Source organism: Myotis nattereri (assembly GCF_964212035.1).
Source record: "Myotis nattereri genome assembly, chromosome: 5".
In the NCBI taxonomy this organism is placed as follows: Eukaryota; Metazoa; Chordata; class Mammalia; order Chiroptera; family Vespertilionidae; genus Myotis; species Myotis nattereri.
This window is the reverse complement of record NC_138080.1, coordinates 58,972,516-58,997,891: the sequence shown is the minus strand read 5'-3', so window position 1 is coordinate 58,997,891 and position 25,376 is coordinate 58,972,516. Positions and strand designations below refer to the sequence as shown.

The following is a 25,376-nucleotide window of genomic DNA, read 5'->3' as shown; positions in this document are numbered from 1 at the left end:
TTGTTGGTTTAGTTTGGTTTTATCTTATTTTAGAATATAAATTGAAGAGAAAAGGATTTCTGCAGAAAGAGCTCTGGGAAAGCATAAAAACACTGGCCTAACAGGGGCGAAGGAGTAAATTGCTCACTTTTTAAAGGTCCAGGAACTCTTATAAGTCCCCAGGGTTCCATTGGGGTAATTACCTTTCCCACAGATTAAATGGTGCTCGGTCAGTCCAAAAAATGTAATGGACCTTCAAAAGTTAGCCGTTTATATTTTCTCATCTGAGAATCAAGATGAATAACTTCTATTTATGTAATATATAAGGGGGAACTTGTCTTAACATCTTATATGCAGAGCAAAAAACAAGTGTTAAGTGTAAGGAATTTTTCAATAACCACCATGCTAGTCTTAGCAATTAGGAAAATTATAAGTGTTTCAAATAAGAATGTAATTTTTTAAATGTGTTTATCTTAGGGAAAACAAGGTAATAGCTTTGCAAAGACATGTCATGGAAATGTGATGTTTAGACATTATTTTTAATAACGTGACTACTAGAGTTATTTAGAGATACATATAAAATTGGATAATTTGAAGTCAAAGATACTTAACATCTTTCAACGTTTTAGTATTTATTCCTTTTGGAGGAAGCAACATATCAAATATTATGATTTAGGGAACACAGTAGATTAAGATTATTAAATTGATTGCTTCTTCTATTTACTCATTAAATACAGATATTTATATTCAGTACCAGGAATGAAGCAGCTGTGTTAGTTCATGTGGTATTCGGTTATTTTACTTTATTTTTTTTCCAGGTATTCGTGTGTGTGTGTGTGTGTGTGTGTGTGTGCATCTTACAAAAGCCAAACCAAAGAATAATGTGGTTTGGAAAAAAAAAATCTAATGAGTCACTAGCTTGCTGGAATTCCAGCTATATTTGTAGATTAAGCTAAATTCTACAAGCACATTAATTGGGGTTCAGCTGAAAATGGTTACAATATTGGCAGCCCTATGTTTATGTATTAAAAACACACTGAATCTTTTCCCAATGTATACATATATCAAATCACCATGATGTACACTTTAAATATCTTACAATTTATGACCTAGCCAGTTTGGTTCAGTGGAAAAAGCGTCGGCCTGCAAACTAAAGGGCCCCGGGTTCGATTCCAGCCAAGGACATGTAACTCGGTTGCAGGCTCGATGCCCGGCCTTGGTCGGGGCATGTGCAAAGGCAACCAATCGATGTGTCTCTCTCACATCTATGTTTCAATCTCTCTGTCTCTCTACCTCCCACTCTCTCTGAAAATAAATGGAAAAATATCCTCAGGTGAGGATTAACAAAACAACAATAAATAAATATCTTACAATTTTATTTGTCAATTATACCTCAATAAACCTGAAAACAACAAGTAACCACAGCCACGGTGCTTACTACAAGCCGGCCCTGGCAGTAAGCACTTTATAAACTTTACTCATTTCATTCACAAAACAACCCTATGTGATAGGCACTAGGCCACATTGTCCAGATGAGGAAAGTGAGACAGAAAGATTAAATACCACGCAACATAAAGTGGCAGGGCCTGGATTTGAACCCCAGAGTTCAACAGCCTGACTCCAGAGTTCATGTCCTCAATCATTCAAATAGTCTACCCCAAGGCGTTGGTGGTGTAGTGGTAAGCATAGCTACCTTCCAAATAGTCGACATCTCAGAGTACTGGTTATTTAAAACCTATCTTTTCTACTTCTTATAATATCATATTCATCATAATCACATGGTGAAGGGGGGGACTTTAAAATTGCTGTCTTCCCAGGCACATTTATGCCTAAAATACTGCCTGCTGATAGTGACTTATTTATATTAAGCACATAATGTACTTAATGAGTAATAAGTAATTTTCAGATCAATTTGCGACTGACTTCAGATCTTTTTCATTGCAGTTAGCATATGTGTATTTAAGTGTATCATGACATGTGTGAAAAAAGTGAGGCCATGTCCATACACGTGATTCAAAGGGAATGACTGCGTTTGGCTTTGTTAACTACACAACCTTATTAAATATTTTAAATGAAGATATACTTGACTATGTGACAATGTTTGAAATGTGCAAATGTGGTTTTAAAGACCTTTTATGCACTATACTTTTATTTTCATTAAAGTGTGAACTTTTAAACAGTTTATATAATGTCTAGCTCAGTTTACTAAATATATGCTGAAGCATTTCTATAAAAAAATCCAATATTAAAAAATTAAGTATTATTTTTAAGTATTTTGGTTCTAAAGTAAGTAACTATGATTTTCAAAATATCCAGATTCTAATTGCATTAAAAACTTTCTAAGTCTTGGCAGTTACAATAACAGCAAGCACGTCAGAGCATTCCCATTTCATTAAGCTGTACGTGGAAGCCCTTTAAATTTATACCAGTTAAGCAACGGGAGCAACTATTTTCACTAAGTATCTATAGCAAGGCTCCACCTCATGCGTGATGGAACACACTTCAGAGTTAAAGTAAATGACTGGAATAATTGTGGCTGGGCCGACATCACTTTTACTTTATGAAAATATGTTTCATCTGATCTAATGCTATGTCCATTTCTTTCCAGAAAGTGAGCCATCACTTTTAGAATTCAAGCTATTTAGCAGTGGTCCTTTGGTTGGCGGGTTTGTTTACCGAGGCTGCCAGTCGGAAAGGCTGTATGGAAGCTACGTGTTTGGAGACCGTGATGGGTAGGCGTCCTGATCCCACAATTTGATATACTGAATGACATATACATTGATTAGGGGTCAGGCTGCCATAAAGTATTCAAGTGAGTGTCTCCCTTTGGGGGTCAGCTCTGGGACAAACACACAGATATTATTTATGTTTAGTTCCCCTATTGTATGGAGGTTTGAAGAACTACCTAAGAGATGCTTTTTAAACAGACTTGATCAAGTTCCTAAAATAATTTTCTTTGTGTCCAACACCACAAACATTAAATCTTGGAATAATATAATAAAATGATTGTAGCAACAGGTTTAAAATAAACCATACCTTGACGTTGTATCTTCATCAATTATAAAAAAATAATAATAATAATAATTTTCTGTAGTGCAGAGAAGTCCTCAGGACTTTTGAGATTACGTAGGCTCTTCCCTTCATCCTTACCATAAATTTGCCATGATAATGAGTAACTTGAAAACTATGGTTTTATATGAGTTTATAAATATTTTAAAGATAATCTTGGAAGGCTGAGAATTTTTGCTTTTGCCAGATTTTCAGGACTTTGGGCAAGTTAATTAGTCTCAAGTGGTAGGAATACTCCAAAATTACATTTTAGTTTAAAGTTAAGGTCACGTTGTGGATAATTATAAGAAATTCTGTGATGAAACCCAAATTCAGAATCTTGTTTCCCAAGTCGCTGGCATTCAGGCGCATGACAGAGCTGATTTGCTTGGTCACTACAGGAACTAGAAAAGTATACTGACCCCTTTATCTCCCCCTGCCCCTCTCTCTGATTGATAGCTCAGCATGGAATCTAGTCCTGGAGAGGAAGTATCATTCTCTGGATGAAGGGGCGGGCTTTTCTCAGACTCAGGTACTTTTAGTGCCCTGGGGGAACAAAATACTACCTTTCAGTACTTTCTCCCCACCTGGGAATTTCACAGCATTCACACACATTATGGGCTAGAATATTTTTCCCTTTAGAAGCCAGGCCTATGGCACAACAATTATTTATTGAGTTTTATTTTAGACAACTGCTTGTGTTTTTTAAGCAAAGGAGTGTGTTCACTGTAGGTTTATGGTGTGTTTGTGTTGCAGGAATTTCTTAACTCTACAGCAAAGCCCCGGGACCAAGCAATGGCAGGAAAAACCACTCTGTCTCGGCAATGGTGGTTCCTGTCGAGGCTACTTTTCAGGTCACATATTGGGATTTGGAGAAGATGAATTAGGTACCGTACAAACTTTTTCTATTAAGTTCTCTTCTCATTCCTTTGCCTGGAGGTTTTGTTCTGCTCGGAAGAATAAACACCACCCTCTCATCCTCCTGTGTTGGAAATGTCACCTAGAGCAAAGACGACCGCCTGGAGAGATTTCAGATGGTCCAGTTATTTCTTGGGTTCTTTCAATAACCTTTCTGTGGGGAGCTGTTACATCCGATTTCCACTCCAGAAATATGAAAGTCACCAAAGCAGGAAAATGGGAGGCAGGAACAAAAGGAGAACTTTTGAGTCCCGAAGAGAGGGAAATTTTAAATGTCTATGGATATTTTGGATGCATCTGAGTCATTTGTTTAGATTCTCTATCTGAAAAACCTTCCCATTTATCCATGCCTCTTGGAATAAATTAAAAATTTGTTGCAATCCAAATTTCACTTATCCTCTATTTCCAAATTTTTATTTTATGTCCATTGGGACATAAAATTTGTGCAAAATAATCTGAGTTTATAGATCTGCTTTGCAACAGAATAGAAATGATCTTCTTCTTGATGATCTATGGAATAACATACAATTTATTTGTTGGTATCTATAATAAAAGCCTAAGCGACCATTATGGTGTAACTACCAGAACGACCAGTCGCTATGATGTGCACTGACCACCAGGGAGCAGACGCTTAACACAGGAGCTGCCCCCTGGTGGTCAGTGCACTCCCACAGGGGGAGCGCCACTCAGCCAGAAGCCGGGCTCACAGCTGGTGAGTGCAGTGGTGGTGGTGGGAGCCTCTCCTGCCTCTGCCGCAGCGCTAAGGAAGGAGCAGCAAGCAGAGTGGTAAGAAGGGTAAGAAGCGGTGAGCAAGCAGGCAGTAAGGAGTGAGGGGTCCCGGATTGTGAGAGGGATGTCTGACTGCTGGTTTAGGCCCAATCCCTACAGGGAGCAGGCCTAAACTGGCAAGCAGACATCCTCAGAGGGGTTCTAGATTGCGAGAGGGCACAGGCTGGCTGAGGGACTCCCTGCCCAGTACATGAATTTCATGCACTGAGCCTCTAGTATTATCATAATGTCTACATAAAGAAGTTAAAATTAGAATGTGATCAAAGAGTAGAAATGCCACTAATTTTAAGTTTTAGAGATAAATGTCACTTTCATAATACTTCCCTTTAAAGAAAAATGGCAACTATGCCCCTTTAACATCAGGGATGAATTTCTCAGTGTTAAGAAAGAGTTGTGTTTCCCATTTCCCATCGAAATCAGAATATTTTCTCTAACCGTACAGACTTGGTTTTCCTGCACCAAATGAAGGATTTGTCAGAAATCGTTACACGCCATTTACTTAGGTTAACAAGGAACTCAGACAAGACTCCTGAAACACAGAACACATATTTCAGAGCCACAGGAATATAATGATTCAAAGAAGAGAAAGCCAATCTGTCCTTTTCTTGTTCCAGCATTGGAAGCATTTTACAATTAATTTTCCCTTGATATTCTCCTTCCCCACTTATAGGACCCAGAAAGATACCCTTTTTCTCTTAAATTCTCTGTACTATAATTTACATTTCATTGGCCAACTCTTATTTGAAAATACAAATTAGGATTAACTTGCTTGTGCCAGAGTCAGAGATGAATATTTAGATGCTGTGACTGAATCATTTAGATTTCCCTAGACCTTGCTACAAATGATTCACCCTCAATCATCCTATAAGCAGCAGCATCACTGGTTAAAATATCCAAGTGTCTGTCTACACTTAATACTATGTTGGGAGCAGAACCAATAAATAAAACATATACAATCCTTCCTTCCCCAAAGCTACAATGTCGTGTATACTTTATAATTAAAAATATTCTTTCACTGAATATTGATTTAATGTGAAACTGGGCTTAATTAAGAGCCATTTAAGGAAATAAGTTTTGGAATTTTTGATACAAAAAGTATTAAAAGTCTGTTTTTCCTATGTAGTTTTTTAAAATATATTTTTGTTGATTTCAGAGAGGAAGGAGAGGGAGAGAGAGATAGAAACATCAATGATGACAGAGAATAATTGATTGGCTGCCTCCTGCACGCCCCACACTGGGGATCAAACCCACAACTTAGGCATGTGCCCTGACAAGGAATTGAACCTTGACCTCCTGGTTCATAGGTCAAGACTCAAACATTGAGCCACACTGGCCAGGCCTATGTGCGGGTTTTTTTTTTTATTATAAAATCAGGATGGGTTTGTAAGAAGGATCAAATGAGGTAAACTATCTAAAGAACTTGATGAGATAAATATTCATTTTTTACTTACATTCCTTTGTTTTTCATTTTTACTTTTTCTGTTGTGTGTAAGTTTTGAGCGTAAGCCATGTCACATCCATTTCAGAAGTTAGAAAGTAGTAGGGTTTTCTTAATACACAATAAATAGAGGGGAATAGAGAAGTATAGAATAAATCAAGAACTATTTCACGAATGAGAACCAAATATAAATGTTATAAACATGTAACCATAAGTATAGATTCTAGTTCCCTATTCATGTGATCCACTCTGAACACTGAATTACATGGAGGTACTGGTAATAAGTAAACAAGAGTGGTTCTCTCCTGACAGGGTCTGCTGTCTGTTGTATTTCACCATCATGAACATAGCCTAGCACTGAGAGTTAGGGAGGCAGAGTTGGGATTGAGCAACCGTGTCTCTCTCCTTCTGTTTTTACAAATTTTTATTGATATTGTTTAAAAAGCTAAACATTAAAAAGACGAGTACCCCAATTCCATCTAGCCTCAAATTATCAATTAACAGTGACAACAGGGTAATCAAACCTTTCTGTCTTGGGCAGAATAAATCAAGATAAAACTTGCCATTCAACACTCATTCTACAAATATATTCTGTGCAAAGCTCTGTTCTAGGTGTTGCAGATACAGCAGCAGATTTAGAAAAATCTAAACTGTTGTCATGAAATTTATATTCTAAAGAAGGACAATAAAAGCAAATTTTAAAAATATATACTGTATGTCAATTGGTAATAAGTGCTTAGGAGAAAAATCTAGTTGTGAAGAAGGATATAGATTGCTGGGGATTGGGACAAGTGGAATTTTAAGTAGTAAAGTCGAGAAAGATGATGTTTAAGCACAGACTTGAAGGAGGGAGGGGGAGTGAACCCACTGGGGATCTACTGAAAGACAGGAACCTGAGGCAGGAGCCTGGGACAGGAACCTGCCTTGTGTGGTCAAAGCCAAGAGGCCAGTGAAGCTGGAAAGGAGTGAACAAGGAGGCAGAGCATTGCAAATGAGGCAGAACAATCAGGGGTGAGGGGAGACAGCAGAGGCCACTGTCAGAACTTGGCTTTGCTCTGAGAAAGATCAGAAGCCATTGGAGGCTATCGAAACAAGAGTGTGATCCAGCTCATAGGATCTAATTGGTTTACAAGAATCACTGTGGCTGGTATGTTGAGAGAGGACACAGAAGGACAAGGCTAGAAGCAGGGTGATCATTTAGGAGGCTGTTGCCATAATCCAGGTGAGAAATTAATACCTGTTTGCAGGCGAGTAGCAGTGGACTACAGAGAGAAGTGGGCGGAATCTGGGTGCGCTGTGAAGGCAGACGTGTGAGACTCTGTCATAGATTTTAGGCAGGTGATCTTCCTGAGGGTGTGTGTGGGTGTGTGTGTGTGTATGGGTGGGTGTGTGCACGCGCATTGGAGCACACACACATACACATGTACAAATGCATATACTGTGGATTAATTTATTGCATTTCTCTCTACATAGGGGAAATTTACATTCTATCAAGTAGCAAAAGTATGACCCAGACTCACAATGGAAAACTCTACAAAATTATAGATCCCAAAAGGTGAGATTTCTTTTTGTATTCCTTTGAGTCAAGAAATATTCTTCTCCACATTATTTTAGTGCATTCAAATTAGTGAAAGACAAATTACAATGAACAACTGAGAAAGATGGCTGCCTATGCCTTGTCCCCATGCTACAGTTGTCCTGAGAGGACCCTCGGCCCCAGTCTGTGAGAGCTAGACTGGACTATGCTGAAACTCAAAAGCCTTATTGCTATCACACATTCAGGTCATTCTTGTTGTCAGGGCCGGGGGGTGGGGGGGAGGGAGGGAGGGCAGCATTATGTTTGTGGAATGAGTTGAGTCCTCAGTTAAACGTGAGGAGGACCTGGATGTATGAGGAAGTGGCTTCAGCTCTCCTGGGAGAAACAATGAAACCACCCCCCCCCCTCCTGCCCCCTTGTCTTTTGAGAAAACTAGAAACATGCTGGCAGACGTTGCAGCTGCTCACTGTGATTTTTGGTAGGTAATCAGGATAAGTTATTTTGGCTGTTCAACATCTGAGCCTCATTTCAAAACTCCCTGGAAGTTCACAGCTCGCGTGCAGGCTTCTGTGACTAAACAAATGAAAACTGACAATGTGTTTTGTTATTTACCTCAGCAAAAAGGAGACTTGAATGTTTTAATCCTTTAAAGAGTATATTTATCCCTGTCCTGCTCCTCTCCACCCACCAATTGCAACACACACACACAGCGTTCAAATTATCTTGAATCATAATTAGTCAGTCGTTAATTTCATGGATAAAATTGGACTATCAGAAGCTGCTAACACTATATACGGTCAAATAGAAATTAGTCGCAAATTTGGAAACAACTATTACAGAACCTAGGTATCCTCACGGACATGACCATTGTTGGACACCAGTAGTCGTGGGAGCCCTGCTACCCCATGTGATGAACTTCAGATTAGTTCTACACTAACTTATCTTCATAAGCCCATTTACACACTTCAATTCCTGTTTCAAGTCTTTTAGAAGAATAAATTCTAGTAACCTGAAAAGTTTACTAAAAGCAATAATTTAGCTCTATTTTAGAAACATTTTCCCAAGTTGTAAATTGTGTATGTTTTTCTGAAAAAGTCACTAACAAAATGGAGATCCTTGTCCTTTTACCACAAAACACTGTCTTTTCCGAGAAAAACAGAGGTACTTCAGAACAAAAAGAAGAATACTCAGTTCTAAACTGTCTGTCGGAAGCATCGCATCTAGGCATCGTCCCACCGTGATAGCATCCCTTCTCCACGTAAGGCACACGTTTGCGTTCACAGTAAGACAAGGACTGTCTGTGCCCAGCGGGGGTTCTCTTCCTCCTTGAGTGTGAAGCCAATGTTCTCTTTGTGAAAAGCAAAGTAATGAATGAAAAAAAAAATGTCAGACACCACGGTAACTGTTGAAGTTGGCACTATGAAGAACGGAATTCAAACTCACGTTAATTCATAAAATGCTAGCATTCTAATGATTCCTAATGAGGTCTGGGGGTTTCACTCAGATCTAACGCCATTTGTTTCAAAATAGCCATTGTTATTCCATTACGTTTGTCAAAGTTGGTCTGCTTTTGCAAGCTTCCTGGTAGTGGTATAATGAATTCTCCCTCCTCCTCCTCCGGAAAATCTTTCTCTCTTCGTCTGGATTGTTTAGTCTGTTGGTGGTGCATGGAGGTGAATTTTACACCTTCAACCCATTATTAGTGTCTAATTACCAGGGTTGCCATAAGGGACCTTGGCTTTGTGATCTGAGGGCCCCCTCTCATAGGGTGGTCTCCGAGTGACATACCTGAAAGGCCTGACTTCTCATTATGGTGCCTGTTTCTGGTGAGTCGTGTCATGTGTGGGGCCAGGGTTAAGATGTGTGTTTGGTTTTCAGGAGGTTGGGGGAGTAACAGAGCCCCAAAGACACGGTCCTTGTACACAGGCAGAGGCACACATTTCCAAATCAAACTGACTGTAAGAAAACAAATGTTTTCATAAACATTTGTTGGGAGCCTCATTCTGTTTTGATTTGGATGCCAACGTTTATTATTACAGTATTTCGGCCTAGATGAATTGAATTTCTATATAAGTAGACAGTTTCGTGTATGTGAGCGGGATTATTTTGCAAACACAGGCTAATTACTGGCCTCACAGTGTTCAGAGTATCTGCTTCAAAGCAAAAGTGTTTTTCTAAAACTTTGGAGGGAGAAATGAAAGAAAGAGCCTCATCAACTGAAAAAACAATATATAGACATTTCTTGTCATATCCAAAATCCATGTCAAATTAAAATCTTAGGTTAACTCTATTCTTGTGGAGGAGTCCCAGATTTGTAATGTTTTCAGAATATCTTTCAAACATGAATTGACTCCTGGCCCTGGAAGAGAGGAACAACAAATGATAAAAATTTTATATTCTATATTAGATGTCACAGAAGTTACTTTCTTACCATAGGATTTGTCTGTTTCTATTTTTCCCTACACACACACGCACGAACACTCACATTTAAGAAAGATGAGGGAGTTTATAAACCATTTGTAATATTCTTTTTTTTATATATACATTTTATTGATTTTTTACAGAGAGGAAGGGAGAGGGATAGAGAGCCAGAAACATCGATCAGCTGCCTCCTGCACGCCCCCTACTGGGGATGTGCCCGCAACCAAGGTACATGCCCTTGACCGGAATCGAACCTGGGACCTTTCAGTCCGCAGGCCGACGCTCTATCCACTGAGCCAAACCGGTTCTGGCCATTTGTAATATTCTTTTTTTTTTTTTTTTTAATGCAAATTAGGTGCAGTGCCTTTTTATTTTAAAATTAGTTGGCAAATGACCAAGACCAACATCTGAACATTAACTTTTGTGGAATAGAAAGACAAAAAAACCCACTACGACTGGGATGTGGCAAGTTAAAATGGGGGAGGCAAAAAGAGGACACCTCTGAGCTATCCATGAAGATGGGTTTGGACATGGCTCTTTTAAAAACTTCATCGTCCCTTTGCAATCTTTTCAAGTTAAAAAAAAAAGTCAGCTTTGCCCTCTTGTAGCGGTTCAGTGTGTTAATCTCCTTCTGATTCAAGCAGCTTTGCACTTTGTTTTTTTTTTTGTTTTTTTGGAAAAAAACACCACTTCTATAAAAACACACAAGAAACAAACTCAAGTTTCAATTTAGTCACGAGCTAGCTACAGGACTCTGTTGCACACAAACTCCTGTCATGGGGGACTCTTCTCTATCAGCCCCTTGCCTCATTGTCAGAGGTCCTTCAGTCATGTAATATTCTTAAGTCACTCTGGCAAAAGCAGGCAAACTTCCCTAAGGACAATGTGGTCTGAGGCGGTATGCGACATAGTCACTTACATACGTGCTAAATCATTTCCAGGGGGCGGCCTTCTCAGAAGAGCGTGGTAAGATAACCTCTTATAAAAATCAAATGCTGAAGAGATCAACAGAAGGACTTGTATACATGTATATAAGCCAAACCAATGGACATGGACAACGGGGGGATGGGAGCATGAGTTTGTGTGTGGGGGGGAGGTTGGGGGTTAATGGGGGGGATGAGGACACATTTGTAATACCTTAACTAATAATAAAAAAAAGAAAAAAAAAGAAAAAAAAATCAAATGCTGCCCTAGCTAGTTTGACTCAGTGGATAGAGTGTCAGCCTACGGACTGATGGGTCCCGGGTTCGATTCCAGTCAAGGGCACAGACCTTTGTTGCAGGCTCTATCCCTGGCCCTGGTCAGGGCATGTGCAGGAGGCAAGCAATTGATGTGTCTCGCTCACATAAGTGTTTCTCTCTCTGTGTCTTTCCCCCTTCCTTCCACTCTCTCTCTCTAAAAATCAATGGAAAAATATCCTCGGGTGTGGATTAAAAAAAAAAAAAATCAAATGCCATTATTTATCATGAAAGAAACTTCAATGAGAACACAACCAGGTTTCTCTAAGGCTTCACCAGAACTCTGGAGTCATTTAAGGAAAAAGCAGAACATTTTGCCTCTGTGTTGGTATCCTCTGAGGTGGAGCATTACATCTCATGGTGGAGTCGCATTAGGATCAAGTCCACACCAACCACCCGCTTGCTGGGCCCACACACTAGGTCCCCCAAAGTCTGTAGTATGGGTTCTGCGTGCCCTATCTGGGAGCTCTTTCGGCCAGCAGTTCCAGAAAAGACTCCAACCCCACGAGCACAAGAGCTGGGCCACAATCCTAGTTTCACACTGTCGTGCCCCCTGAGCCTGGCCGAGAGCAGCAGCAGATCTAGCCTGATAGGACAGGGAGTCCATTGGTCTCGTCTCTGACTCTTCCTTAGTATGGGCCCTGGGCCAAGTGGGTTCCCGTGGTGTGTCCCTTCGCTTTTGATATGGTCCTGAGTTCACACTGCCCTACATCCTTTCTGCAGAGTGCTATGGAGGTCATTAAATACTGCATTTAAAATATTAAACTCTGAGTATTGTTGGTATTCGTTCTATGCCCTGAAGAATTATTTTCAGGTGATCTCTCAACATTTAAGTTTGTGTTAGTTCCAAAGTTAGGGTAAAGGTGTCCATGGAGCTGTAAAGAGCTCTTCATACCTAGTTTTCAAATATCCAAGACATGCCTTGGATGCTTGCTCTTTATGAAATCTTTTCAGAGGCAAACAGTGCTCCTGGGGGATAGAAACTAGAGAATTCCAAAAGAGTTATGCATTTTCCAAGCTTTATTATGTTTTGGGGTTTTTTGCACTTTTGATAAAAATTCTTCCATTTTTGTTTCAGATGAACTGAAAGCAAATGACTTTTATTTTTTTAATTTTGAAACATTTCTGGGGTTCTTTCTCCAGGAATTTATATAACAAAATCATTTCTAATCATGTTGGTTTAATTACCATGTACCCAGTTGTGCTGTATTTTAACATACTGCTTATCTGCTACCCAACCAAGTCCCACAGACCGTTCCCTTAAGGGGTCTATAAATGAACAATGCAAATTCCAGGCTTGAGAGGTCATTTTACAGAAATGCTGTACCTCAGACTCCTGTGTGACCAATATCAAAACCTGCTCCTCTTGCCTGCTCCCTACCGCTCCCCTCCACGGCCCCACTTACTGCCCTTTGTTTATTTTCTTAAAATATCTTCATCCTACTCCTTATTAATACTGGATGCTGAAGAGTGCTTTTTTAAAAAAAAAAAAAATCACTTCGTAAGAGGAAATCGGTTCTGTTTACCCTCTGCGTACGTCTCAGGGAGCCGGCAGGCAGCTCTGCCATCCCAAAGAAAGTCATGCATAATAGAGAGGCTTTAGCCCAATAAGCCAGTCTAGTCCCAATTCATCAGTCAAAGTTTTATGCAAGTGGCCCCCCTAGGTTGATAAATCCCCACAGCGCCTGTTGACCCAGCTGCCAAGTCTCTTGCTGCAGGCGGTGTTTTCATGGCCACCCTGACAGTAATACAAACTGTTTAGCAGCTCCATTGACCTTTCAGCTATTAACAGGGACACAGGCTCCGCTAGGGACTAGTTTCCAAACATGACAGAATTTCTTAACACTAGAGGTCATGAACAAGTATATGCCCTATAAAAATCCATTCAGCATGGTGGATTTGAAATCTAAAAGACAAGGAAGCATGTCCCACAGTTTGGCTGTCGTTATTTTTCTACATATCCAATAACTAAAAAGTGGATATATCTGCCAGGGTATATTTTACTCTTAATGTACTACATTTTATGTTGTGATGCACAATATCTTTTTAACCAGCAAATCCTTTCTAAGCTGTAAGACATATTTAAAGATATATTACCAAAAAATGGGGTGAGAGCAAAGTCAAAATTTCTAATGAATGGATAAGCATGCATACATAATATATGGTAAGAGCCAAAACATAACTGGAATTTTATTCATACTTTACCAAGATTTGCTTATGTTTTTGAGTAAACCATGCTTATGGAATCCATACAATGCTACGTGGAGCCATCACAAATTCCAAAATAAATAGAAAATATTATATAATAATTTATGGAAAGAAATATCTAAATGACCATGTTATTTTTAAATGGTTATATAATTCTTCTTATATGTATATCTTATTTCCTGGAGATATGATCTATGACCACAGCATTCAAAGGAATTTTCTGCTTTGTACTGTGTATTATATTCTTTATTAAATTACCAAATTTAAATGTTGGAATACCAGTTCCTAGAATAATTATATAGATTGCTATGAAAACTTGATTGAATTACCACTTATAAATGGCATTTGTTAAAAGGACATAAAATGGAGAATATAAATAGTGAAGAACATATTCTTCAAGATGACACTCATTTGTTAAGAGTTAAAACCCTTAAAAGCATTTCTTGGAATTCCCACATTTCTCCCCTGCCTGGAATGGTGGGAGACGTCTAAACCTTCTCAATACCTTATACTTCTATTGCAAGGCAAGTATCACCAGATGTTGTAGTACTTGAGATAAAGGCAGATTTAATCTTGCATGAAACAGTCACATATATTTGTAAAAAGATATTTTCTAGAGGAAGGTGTAATTTTTAAAGAAAAAAACTGCATATTATCATTTTTTCACTCATCTGTTTTAGTTGGGTTTTTTTAAAATCTGTTGCTTAAATGACTTGCTTTTTTCAATATTGACAAATGAATCAAAAAGTGTAACATCAAAATTTGGGAGTTTATCTTCATGGAGTTTATATATCAGAAAAAGTATTTGAGAAAGTTTCTACTATATGCATTCAGTTCAGTTTAATAAACATCCATTGAATGCCTATATGGTATTTTCCTAGCACCTATGAATATAAGTAGTTGAAGGAGATAAAATACTTTGGTGGCTTAAATGTCATCTTTCTATAACATCCCTCAGTCGTAAGCTAATTATTGCCTCCTCTGTATTCCTGTGTTACTACATTTGTGCCTGTATTGTAACAAAGATCACACTGGTTTAGTCTGCATTTGCATGTCTGTCTTCCCCATGGTTTGTCCATGAGGATCAGGATTCTGTTTTGTTTATATCTTATCCCCATGAAGAGCACAGTATTTGCCTGAGTAATGACTGGACTTAAAGAGGTTGGAATATGTAGTTTTTGTCCTCAAAGCTTTATTCTAATTGGGAAGGGAAAAGGAGAGGATAATCTATTCCTTAAGAGAAGTGAAGTTCTGTAAGAAACGGGCTATGTTTTATGTAATTTTGAGTTAAGGTATTCCCAATGACTAACAGTTTAAAAGAGAGAGGATTTATTGAACATGCTAAGTGAGGAATGTTAGTTGTCAACTTTATAAAAGAAGAAAAAGATGATTTTCCTAGGCATTTAAATAAAAACTTAAGGGAGTCATAACATTTATATATATGACAACCATACCATCTTATATATGCTAAAATAAACCAGCCCAAATGTGAAATATTTTGATCCATAGGTAGATAAGTATTCACTAAATCTTAGGCAGAAAAACAACTTAGAATTCTGCACATAAGCTCTATGTCCGCATATATGAATATATGGTGAAAAATAGTCAAAGCATCTAATTGGAGGGTCAGTGTGGAAACAAGGGTCGGATACCCACCCTGAAAAACTGCACTTCAGAACTGGACCCCTGTTCTCATGCCTGCCTTCCTTTCCTCGCCAAATTCCCACGGGAATCAACTTCCCTGCACTCTGCCTCAAACAGGCAGCATCTTCTGATTGCTGTCCTTTAACCCGAGCCACTTACATTCCTGATCTAAATGGTGTCTTCTCTTTAGATTCAGCTGCTCAGGCATAAGCCATACTGTCGAGTAGTACATGAGCTGTGTGCCTCCATGTTTTGCATGACATATAACATGTAATATATTTTTGATACATTCTACTTCTGGGTCTTTTTTTTAATGGGTCAAAAAAAAGGGTGAACAAGTGAATAACAAGTGGAACTGGATAACAGAATTCTAGTTACCAGTAAAATTTGAACAACACTGCTTACTGAGTGCCACCTGGTAAATGACCGTGGCCTATGACTCGGAAGAACTTCCTGGCTACTGAACAAATGGCTCTACTGATGGTCAAAGACACCACCATTGTCTCACAGAGTAAGAACTGTAGTTGAGGAAGACAGAGAGCAGATTTGGACTAGTCAACAACAGTTAGAAAAAGTCAGAGATCATGCTCTCACTTCCCTTGGCATAATCTTTTCGTATTTTCTCCACCATATCCAGCCCTGCCCTTCATCCCCAAAAGACACCCTTGGGAAACACATGGAAAATATCCATTAATGTTTTCTGAGTAAAAATATGCTCGGTCCACAGAATGCCTTAGGGGCCTTTCTAGAAATTGACCATTTCTAGATTTACATAAGGGATTGAATAGATTTAAGGGGGTTTTCTGAATTGTCATGTTAGTTGTAAAGCAGAGTACTTTCAACTCAGATTGGAACTTTTACTGAGAGAAGTAAAAGAAGTCACTATATATTTTTAATATGATTTTGAGTCATTGTAGAAACAGCCTGAGGTCAGCCTCCAAATTATTGCTGTTCACAGTGCCCACAGGGGCATAACAAGACAACCTATCTCAGGAACGGGAGACTCTAAGGGGCCTAATTATTTGCTCCTCTCAGAAAGCTACCTCATTACCTCTTGTGGTGGTTGTGACCTATAATTATCACTTTCTTTGATATGCTACTGAAGGAGTCCCACCGCTTTGGCCATCCTGATGATGGCCATTTGACTGGTGATGGTGCGTTTATTTACATTCCTTAACCAACAAGAGCTTTCTCATCACACTGGGGCACAGGTAACAGTTCCTGATGAGAAGTGTACCACCACATGTCTTTCCCCAAAGATTATTAGACAGTGGGTAGTTAGTTATGATCATGGTTCCAGCCTGACTCAGCTTGAAAGACAGCCTCTTCTTTCAAAAGCAGCGAGAACCATAAAAATCTTCAGAAGGCGTCTTGATCCCTCCCTAAATGATGGCAGTTATAGAGCAATTAAAAAAAAATCTACGACTTCTTACTCAGCAGATAAGATGTTTCTCTTCGCTACCAATAGCATTCATTTCCTTCATAGCAGGATAAAATTAAACATTTTAAAATGTGTATCTACACATTCATCTGTGTCTATACAGGCAGTCCTCGGGTTAGGACGAACATCCTTTCATGGTTATGTCGCCATCTCCATTTATTAAAAAAAAAAAAGTTCCATCATTTCGACGTATGTGCATATGTGCTTTATGTTTTTGATAATTTATTTACCACAAGTAAAGGTCAGGAATTGTTATCTTTCTTTTAAATTTTTTTTACTGTTTCACTTCATTACTTTCGTGTATGTGCTTCATGTGAGTGACGTAGGTGCTTATGTAGATGGGTTCCGACTTACAGCGAAAATCACGTTATGTCGCGCCGTAGGAACGGATCTCCGACGTAACCCGAGGACCTACTGTAAATATATATATATAATTCTTTGCATAAAGACTTGAAATTTTGAGTCAGTAGGATACACACTCATACAAATACACAGTGTAATATCCTTTGCAAAAAAGTCAGCCTAAAAATGTATCTCAAAATAAATGTAAAATTGAAACAAAAATGGATTTCCAAGCTTTTTAAGCTACAAGCATTTGTTTTGCTAAATACCCTCAGCCTTGTGATAATGCCAAATATTCCAATAACAAGTGAAACGTATCTCAGATACTACAAAAAATTTTTGTATATCTGGAAATAAACATTTTTAATGTCTATACATCTATATTGTTAAAGTTGTAATTGCTAGGAAGTTTTAGCCAGCAAATATAAAATATCACTGTAGCATAATTATATTTTAATCAATGAATTTTGATCATGACAAAGTTTCTTACAATGTTTGCTAATGTCCTCTTTAGTTCAAACTGGCTAGTTTGTTTCCTCTCTGGTGTGTATTTTCTATCCCTAGAAAGTTGTCCCCCCAAAAAGTTGTCAATCTTTCCGAGTCACTTAAAAAAAGGGTCTGCTTAGAAAGCAAGAGATATATTTTGTGAGCTACAGAATCACTAGATTTCACTCCAGTATTGATTTTCAACCAATTTCTGTCTTTTGTTTCAGACCTCTAGTGCCCGAGGAGTGCCGAGCAGTGGTCCAACCGGCCCAGATGCTGACTTCCGAATGCTCCCGGCTCTGTCGGAACGGCTACTGTACCCCCACGGGGGTGTGCTGCTGCAGCCCAGGATGGGAGGGCGACTTCTGCAGAATCGGTCAGTACTTCCATTGTCCCAGCGAAAGACTGGGCAGGGGACAGTCCTTAGGAACTCAAGAACTTAACACCAGGTTATTTCTTCTTGAATTATGGAGTATTCAACATTCAGTCATTTACAATAATATTAATGCTCACTCTGCTCCTGAACTAGCAAATGAAAGCTTTCCCATTTTCCTAATGTAAACATTTCACATATATACGTTAGTCATAAACATAAAAGACTTTTAAATAATTGCATCCTTTCCAAAAGTAAAAATTAAAAACAGATCATCTAGACTCCCAGTCCTGAGTTTGAGATTTCCCACCAGCCAAGGACTTCGTGTTCGCAGAGCCCCTCTCCCAGTGTCAGCATTTTCCAGACGCCCCATAAATGCCTCTCAAACTTAACTGCTTGTTTTCTGGCTACAGTGCACTAAAAATAGGGTTCTTCTGTGGGCATTATTAAATAAAAGGGGGAAACACAATTGCCTAGAGGCATATATGAGATTTTTTAATCCTTTTGGCCACTCCCTTGTGAACCATCAACTAGGTGTGCAGATGCTCAGAGAGAGGAAGGAGGTTTATTCCAATTCCTCTATCCTTTAACGAGGGGTTTCCTCAGTTACGTGCCATGATGTTCAAATCCTACTTGGTGTGAAGTAAGAAAGTTACATAACTTTAGATACTGAGTTTAAGATATCTATGTTGAAAATGCATTTTCAGGATAAATATTTTTTCCCTTTCTTTTCTTTATGTCTATATCAGATGAAGGGTGTTAACTAAACCTATTGTGGTAGTCATTTCACAATCTATGCAAATCAAAGCACCATGCTGTATACTTTAAACTTATACAGCGATGTCTGTCAATTATTTCTCAATAAAACTGGGGAAAAGATTGCCATAAGGATGGAAAATGAATTTTCAACAACCAGCATATATATATATATATATATATATATATATATATATATATATATATTGTACAATAAAAATTTTGACCTCTGCTATTTTAAGTATTAAAGTATCTCTTGCCAATGAAAATTAAAAGCCCCATTCTTAATTCATAAATGTTAACTTTTTTCTTTACCCTAAACATGTATTTGTTTCAGAAAAATTACAACCATAACTTGTCTACTTTGTATATTGTATGACAAAAAGTAGCCAATATTTAAAGTTACATATACAGCCTATATTTTAAGCTTAAATTATTTCAGCACTAATAACATTTCATGATTGATTAATACTATGGTTACTATACTATCAATGTTCAAATGCACTAATATTCTAATTTCTGAGACTATATCTCCCCTCTGCTCCCTTTGATTCCTGACAATATGCATTCTCTCTGCTTCTTCTATATTGTGTCCATTCTGTTTTATTCCTTACTTTGCATTTTGCCTAACTTCTCAAACTATTAGATCACAAATATTTATTTAGTGCCTTCTAGCAACAGTACATTTAAACTGATGGCAAACAAATTATATGGGTGAAATTATACATATACCATAATAGGTATCTACACTAATAGAAGAGAAATATGCAAATTGACCATACTTCATGACACCCCCACAGCCAATCAGGAGTGATTATGCAAATTAACCCAACAAAGATGGCAGATTAATTTGCATACACAGGCACCAAGTGGCCAGGGGCAGGGCAGCTGCTTGCGTGTGCACCGGTGCCAAGCAGCCTGGGTCCCGGGGTCAGGCGTCCTCAGAAGCCAGGCTGCTCTGAGCCTTTAGGCCCGCATGTAGGCCCAGAGCGCCTGGTGTCCTGGAACAACCCCCGGCCACTCCGGGCCTATGCGCACAGGTGCCGAGCAGCTGGGGGTGGGGTGGGAACATCCCCGGGACTCAGGCGCTCCAAGTCGGCATGCGCATAAGCGGCCGGGGGCAGGAACGTCCTCCGCAGCAAGGGAGCAGACAGCAGACAGCAGGGCCCTGCTTGCCCCTGGCCCTGGTGGTGAAGGGCAAGCAGGCCCCCACAGAGAGCAGACACCAGGGCCAGCGGTGGCATCAAGCAGGCAGGTCCGCAGAGAGCAGAGAACCATGGGGAGCAGGCCTAAGCCAGCAGTAGGACATCCCCTGAGGGCTCCCAGATTGGAGAGGGTGTAGGTCGGGCTGAGGGACCCAACTTTCCCCCCCTTCCTCCCCACCCCCATGCACAAATTTCATGCACCGGGCCCCTAGTTAATAATAATATGTGATATAAATGAAAATAGATATTCTTTGAGCTAACATTAAGTTTTATTTCAATAAAGTACTTTAATCTTCCCAGTAAATCAGTTTAAATAATTTAAACATATAAGATAAATCAGAACCATTTCATAAGATTAAACCATTTGTGATATTTGTGACCCAAGCAAGAATTTTATTCCTATACTCACATAGTTTACTCATCTCCCACAAATTTAAAAGAGAGAACAGTCTATTTCCTTTTTGTTCTCCCTTTTCCATGTGTCAACCACAGACCCCCTTTTTTTTTATTTTATTGCTTAAAGTATTACAAAGGGTATTACATATGTGTCCTTTTTTTTTTCCCCCGCCCTTGACAATCCCCTGGCCTCCCCCACCCCCCAGTGTCTTATGTCCATTGGTTATGCTTATATGCATGCATACAAGTCCTTCGGTTGATCTCTTACCCGCCTCCCTCCTGCCCCTCAACCCTCCCCGGCCTTCCCGCTGCATTTTGACAATCTGTTTGAGGCAGCTCTGCCTCTGTATCTATTATTGTCCATAAGTTTATAATGGACAGACCCCTTTTTGATTAATGCGTTGCAAAGGTTAAAATGACCCTGTCCCCTGAAAGTATAAGGAAATGTATTCAAGGAATTTGATTCTGCCTTCAGGGCTGTACATCCCAGATTTATCCTATCAGCAAAAGACAATGAAGTTATATACCCAATTTTCTCTCTCCATCTCATTTTAGCAGTAAATCTTTACATTCCCACCAATACTGTAGTGGTAAAGTCCTTTTATGGAGAGACTCTGTGCTGTAGAGTAGCCCTGAAAAGGATTGCTAAGAACATCCTTCACTGGCCAACTGCACTGATCCAGGAAGGACCTTCCATGTGTTCTGAGAGGCAGCATATGCTGGGTACCTCGTAGGAGCAATGAGGAGGGGTCCTAGGAAGTCCAAGTGCTCACTACTGCATCAAAACCGACACTGACACCTGACCATCCCTTTATGTTATTTGGAGATGCTCAAGCCATGGCCTCTCTCATGGGCCAGGCCCTTCCCACACTGAGGTCCTCCCTGGGGGAACAGGAACATAGAATTACATGGAAATGCCCTAGTGGGGCCGAGACTTGCAAAGAACTGAAATCCTTGTTTTAAAGAGTCTGTTTTGCAAGGGATTAAAATTGTTTCCCATGATCTATGCTTTTCTGGCAAGGTCTCCCATTCTCTGCTGAGGTCTGGTCTGCAAATAACTTTGGGTTTGAAAGCGTTCTTCCCTTCTTGTCTTTATTATCTTTTGGATTATTCTGTGACTGGCTTCTGCCTCCTCTCCCTCCCTTCCCTTACTCAATGACGACTTGTGCTGTTTCTGACATACACGACGTTGAGTGTGATTGTATTGCTCTTTTCTTTTCCTCCCAGCAAAATGTGAGCCAGCCTGTCGTCATGGAGGCGTCTGTGTTCGACCCAACAAGTGCCTCTGTAAGAAAGGATACCTTGGTCCTCAGTGTGAACAAGTGGACAGAAACATCCGCAGAGTGACCAGGGCAGGTATTCTTGATCAGATCATTGACATGACATCTTATTTGCTGGATCTAACAAGTTACATTGTATAGTTTCTGGGACTGTTTGACTATTCCTTTCCAATGGGCATTTATTTTTTATCCTGTCATTAAAAAGAAAGACTGTTATCCTGCTACACACTCCTGTGATTTCATTTTCTTTTTATTAATTTAAAAATAGTTTCCAGAAATGTGCAGATTCTGTGTGTGTATGTTGGCACGTCTGTTCACATACGCACGTACACACACTCACAACCCCTATATGTATGGTTGCATAACAGATGGGTTTTAAAAATATATATATTTCCTTGTGTAGAGTAATTTACACAGAAATTCCATTGTAAATTGATAACGGGATTTTTTATATTACCAGAAGAGATTATTTGACTTCCCAGGAATTTTCTGTCTGTAATAACTAAAGTCAACTTTAATGGAGTTTTGAACCATTACTGTGCAATCTGATGGATCTAATAAAAAAGGCAATATTTTTATATTAAAGGACTATAATGTGAGAATGTTTCAGAACTCCCTGATGAATTTCTAAATGGGCAACTTGATTTAAAACTGTAATCTTCATTTTCATCATTGTATCCAATTACAGAATGTTATGCACTTCCCTTTTTTTTGGCGGAGAAATCTGGTTACTCTAGCTTAATATCAAGATTGTTCTCAAGTGTTTTATAATTAAATCATAACAGCATATTCTAAAACCAATCTTCCTAAAAGGTCTGCTTTTATTGTATATTTTATTTAACAATAGGCACTGGGTTTGTGTTACATATTTATATTTTTTATTTTATTTTTATAATATAGACATCACCTAGATGAAACACCTTTACCCTGTCCTGTAAAATACTAAAGTTACATTTTTCACCATCTTAATTGGAAAGAAGGGGAGTGAGAAAGCAAACAGTCTTAAATGTGCTGTGGATCTAATCTAGCAATGTATCCTTGTGCCAACATGTAATCCTTAACGACGGATGAAAAAGCAAGAAAACAACCAATCCTTATAAAATGCCAGCATTAAACGTTTGTAAAGTGCTTTTCACCGTAGCAAGACTGTCCGTGTATGCGATTAGAGCGTAACAGATTGCACATCAACCGAACCTCACTGGAGAAGAGTTCACTCGCTTTTAAACAAATCCTGGCTATGTAAGCTGTCCCTTGTACAAACTTTTCATATAATAATTCTTGCCAAATATGACTTTTCATGTATATGTTCCTCCAGATCTCAATGAAGTTCCTCTTTGGTTAATGTATGAATAAATTTCTGTAAATGTTCTATTCAGGTTTTCAAAGAAATGCTGTTCTCACTCACAACTGTAACAAGTCTGATAGACATTTTTCTTAATGGGTTCCAAGGCCAGCTCTCCATGTCTGGATTATAACAAAATTATAAGGCCTCTTTGCACTACTGAAAAAAACACCTACCCGTGACACGCGCACGCCCACGACAGGCTGCCCTCCAGCAAACAGCTGTTCCTGCAGAATCTAAATTGGAGAGTGGTATAGATTATACAGCGCAGGCTGACTTCCCAAACCTGCTCCTTCCTTTCAGGAACAGGAACCTCAGTGAAAAAGAATAAAATCTTGTAACTAGTATTTCTCTACTGATTTAAAGCAGGAAGGGCTGCAGTGAAAGCACAGTGAGCATTTATACAGAAGCCACAATGTGGAAAGATTGGTTAAGCACACTGCTCTTGTCTTCCATATATGATTACTTAAGTTTCAAGTGACCTCATGCCACATGGAAATGGGTTGAGAAATCTTGGTTCAGTGCTTAGTGAACAATAGCTGCATTAAAAAGTGCATGCATAATTTTGCACAATTTAGATTCAATTGACAGTCTATTCAAAGAAGTCTCAGAATTAAATGAGCATGGAGACCAAATTGCCCTCTTACCCCAGAAAAGGGGTGGTCCCTTCTAGTCACACTAACACTTCATTGGCCCAACAGTGTGACAAATCTTGCAATGAACCCTGCAGTAGCCTGCATCTGTAGGTTAATAGCAGTCTTTTGTCTCCATTGCTTTCTCTTCATAGCCCTTTTACCGAATTCCATCACAGAAAGTTTTACAATTTAAAAAAAAATGTCCTGACAACCATTTTTGTAAATGGACCTTACCATCTAATCATCCCTTATTCAATGTGGTGACATTAACAAAATGTGAACTTTTTGTGAGGGAGCCGGCTGTCTGAATCTGTCAAATTGTGCAGTTTTATTACACATTCTCCTGGTCATAGTTTCACTGAAAACAATAAGGATACTGCTATATATTCAGTAAAATCTGGAAAATCCAGTGTTTCTTCTTACATTCTGAATCTTTCCATCTCTTCCAAAATAATATTTCCCATAGACAAGGTGTTATATTGTCATTAGTTCTCCTATTTAAAAATATCTATATTAAATTGAGCAGACCCCAGTTTTTTATACAGTCCTTTCCTAATGGAAGATGACTTAGAAAAACATATGTACCCCAGGTGTCATTGCTTTTTCTATTTTGAGTCATTAGAATGAAAGAACACAATCTTCTAAAAAGAAGATAACAAGATCTGTGGATATCATACCCAAGCAAAGAAAGGAAACTCATTGGAGTCATTTCTTTCTGTTCTTAGGAGAGACATAAGTAGCAATGATTAATGGATGCCTACAGATTTTATTTTATTTTTAAAGTATTTTTTGTTGATTTTTTAGAGTAAGAGAGGAGATAGAGAGATAGAAACATAGATGAGAAAGGGAGACATAGATCAGCTGTCTCCTACTTGCCCCTCACTGGGAACTGAGCCCACAACTCGGACATGTGCCCTGACCAGGAATCGAATCTGGGACCTCTTGGTTCATGGGTAGATGCTCAACCATTGAGCCACACAAACTGGACAAGGATAGCTACATATTTTAAACTCAGTGGTCATTTCAAACATTTTTTGAACTATTATTTCAAGTAGATTTTTTAAATATGTGACCGAAGAATTGTCTTATGATTCATAATGATTCATAATGAGAGACAGATAGGAATTGGTTAAAAAGTGGGAGCTAAGGAAAAGTTACTGTTTCTTCCCACAAATGGCAGCATCTCCACCAACTCAGTTCATAAAGCACACAGTCAGAATGGAAGAAATGTCCTTGTGAACGCAGGTGTGTGAGATCAAGATGAAATAGTGAAATAGAAATATATATATTGTTATGCCTTTATCTGTTCTAATATGTGGGTGTCAGTTTAATATGAAACGCTGCTATGGTAGACTAGAAAGAATTGGAAAAAAACTTCCTGCCACTGCTTCTACCACACTCTTGTCCTAGTTAAAAACATTTTGTTTTCTTGCCAATTATATAAGGTAATGAGAAGAAAATGAAATTGGCACATTATTAAAGTGAAAAAGAACGGATAATTTCAGAAATTTGAGTGATGATAAAAAGCACTTTTCTTCTTTGAATTTTGTTTCAGTGCGGCTTTTGTAAAATATATTTTTTATTTTATCACAAAGAATACTTAGATGTTTTCTCAGATTAATGGACTATCTTGTAAAGAAAGAGCAAAGAAACCTACACATTCAATATATGCACACAACCTAAATAGAAAACTCTTTTTCATTTACATACTTCAGAGCAGGCGCTTCTTCTGATTTATTTCTTTGAAAATAATTACATAATGATGTACTAACAATTTTTAATATATAGGGTGTCCCAAAAAATGTATACCCACACTTTGAATAATTTTAAAGGCAGTATTTATTAAAGTTTTCAAAATTGAGCTATCAGCTGCCAAGGTATGTATACATTTGAGGGGGAC

General features: G+C 38.7%; 1 protein-coding gene across 4 annotated transcripts in view; it reads left to right on the top strand.

The window, feature by feature from the left end:
* HHIP (hedgehog interacting protein) overlaps positions 1–23,187 on the top strand; it is an 83,730-nt gene extending 60,543 nt beyond the window's left edge. The window contains exons 9-14 of one of the 4 annotated variants that reach the window (XM_081091825.1): positions 2,588–2,711; positions 3,784–3,914; positions 7,646–7,727; positions 17,717–17,865; positions 21,447–21,575; positions 22,400–23,187. In XM_081091825.1, coding sequence (XP_080947951.1) covers positions 2,588–2,711; positions 3,784–3,914; positions 7,646–7,727; positions 17,717–17,865; positions 21,447–21,575; positions 22,400–22,410 — 626 coding nt within the window. In that variant the 3' untranslated portion in view covers positions 22,411–23,187. Of the gene's footprint in view, positions 1–2,587; positions 2,712–3,783; positions 3,915–7,645; positions 7,728–17,716; positions 17,866–21,446; positions 22,300–22,399 lie in introns of those variants that run through there. The other 3 variants (XM_081091824.1, XM_081091823.1, XM_081091826.1) reach the window with 3 other exon arrangements.
* Positions 23,188–25,376: the final 2,189 nt, after the last annotated feature.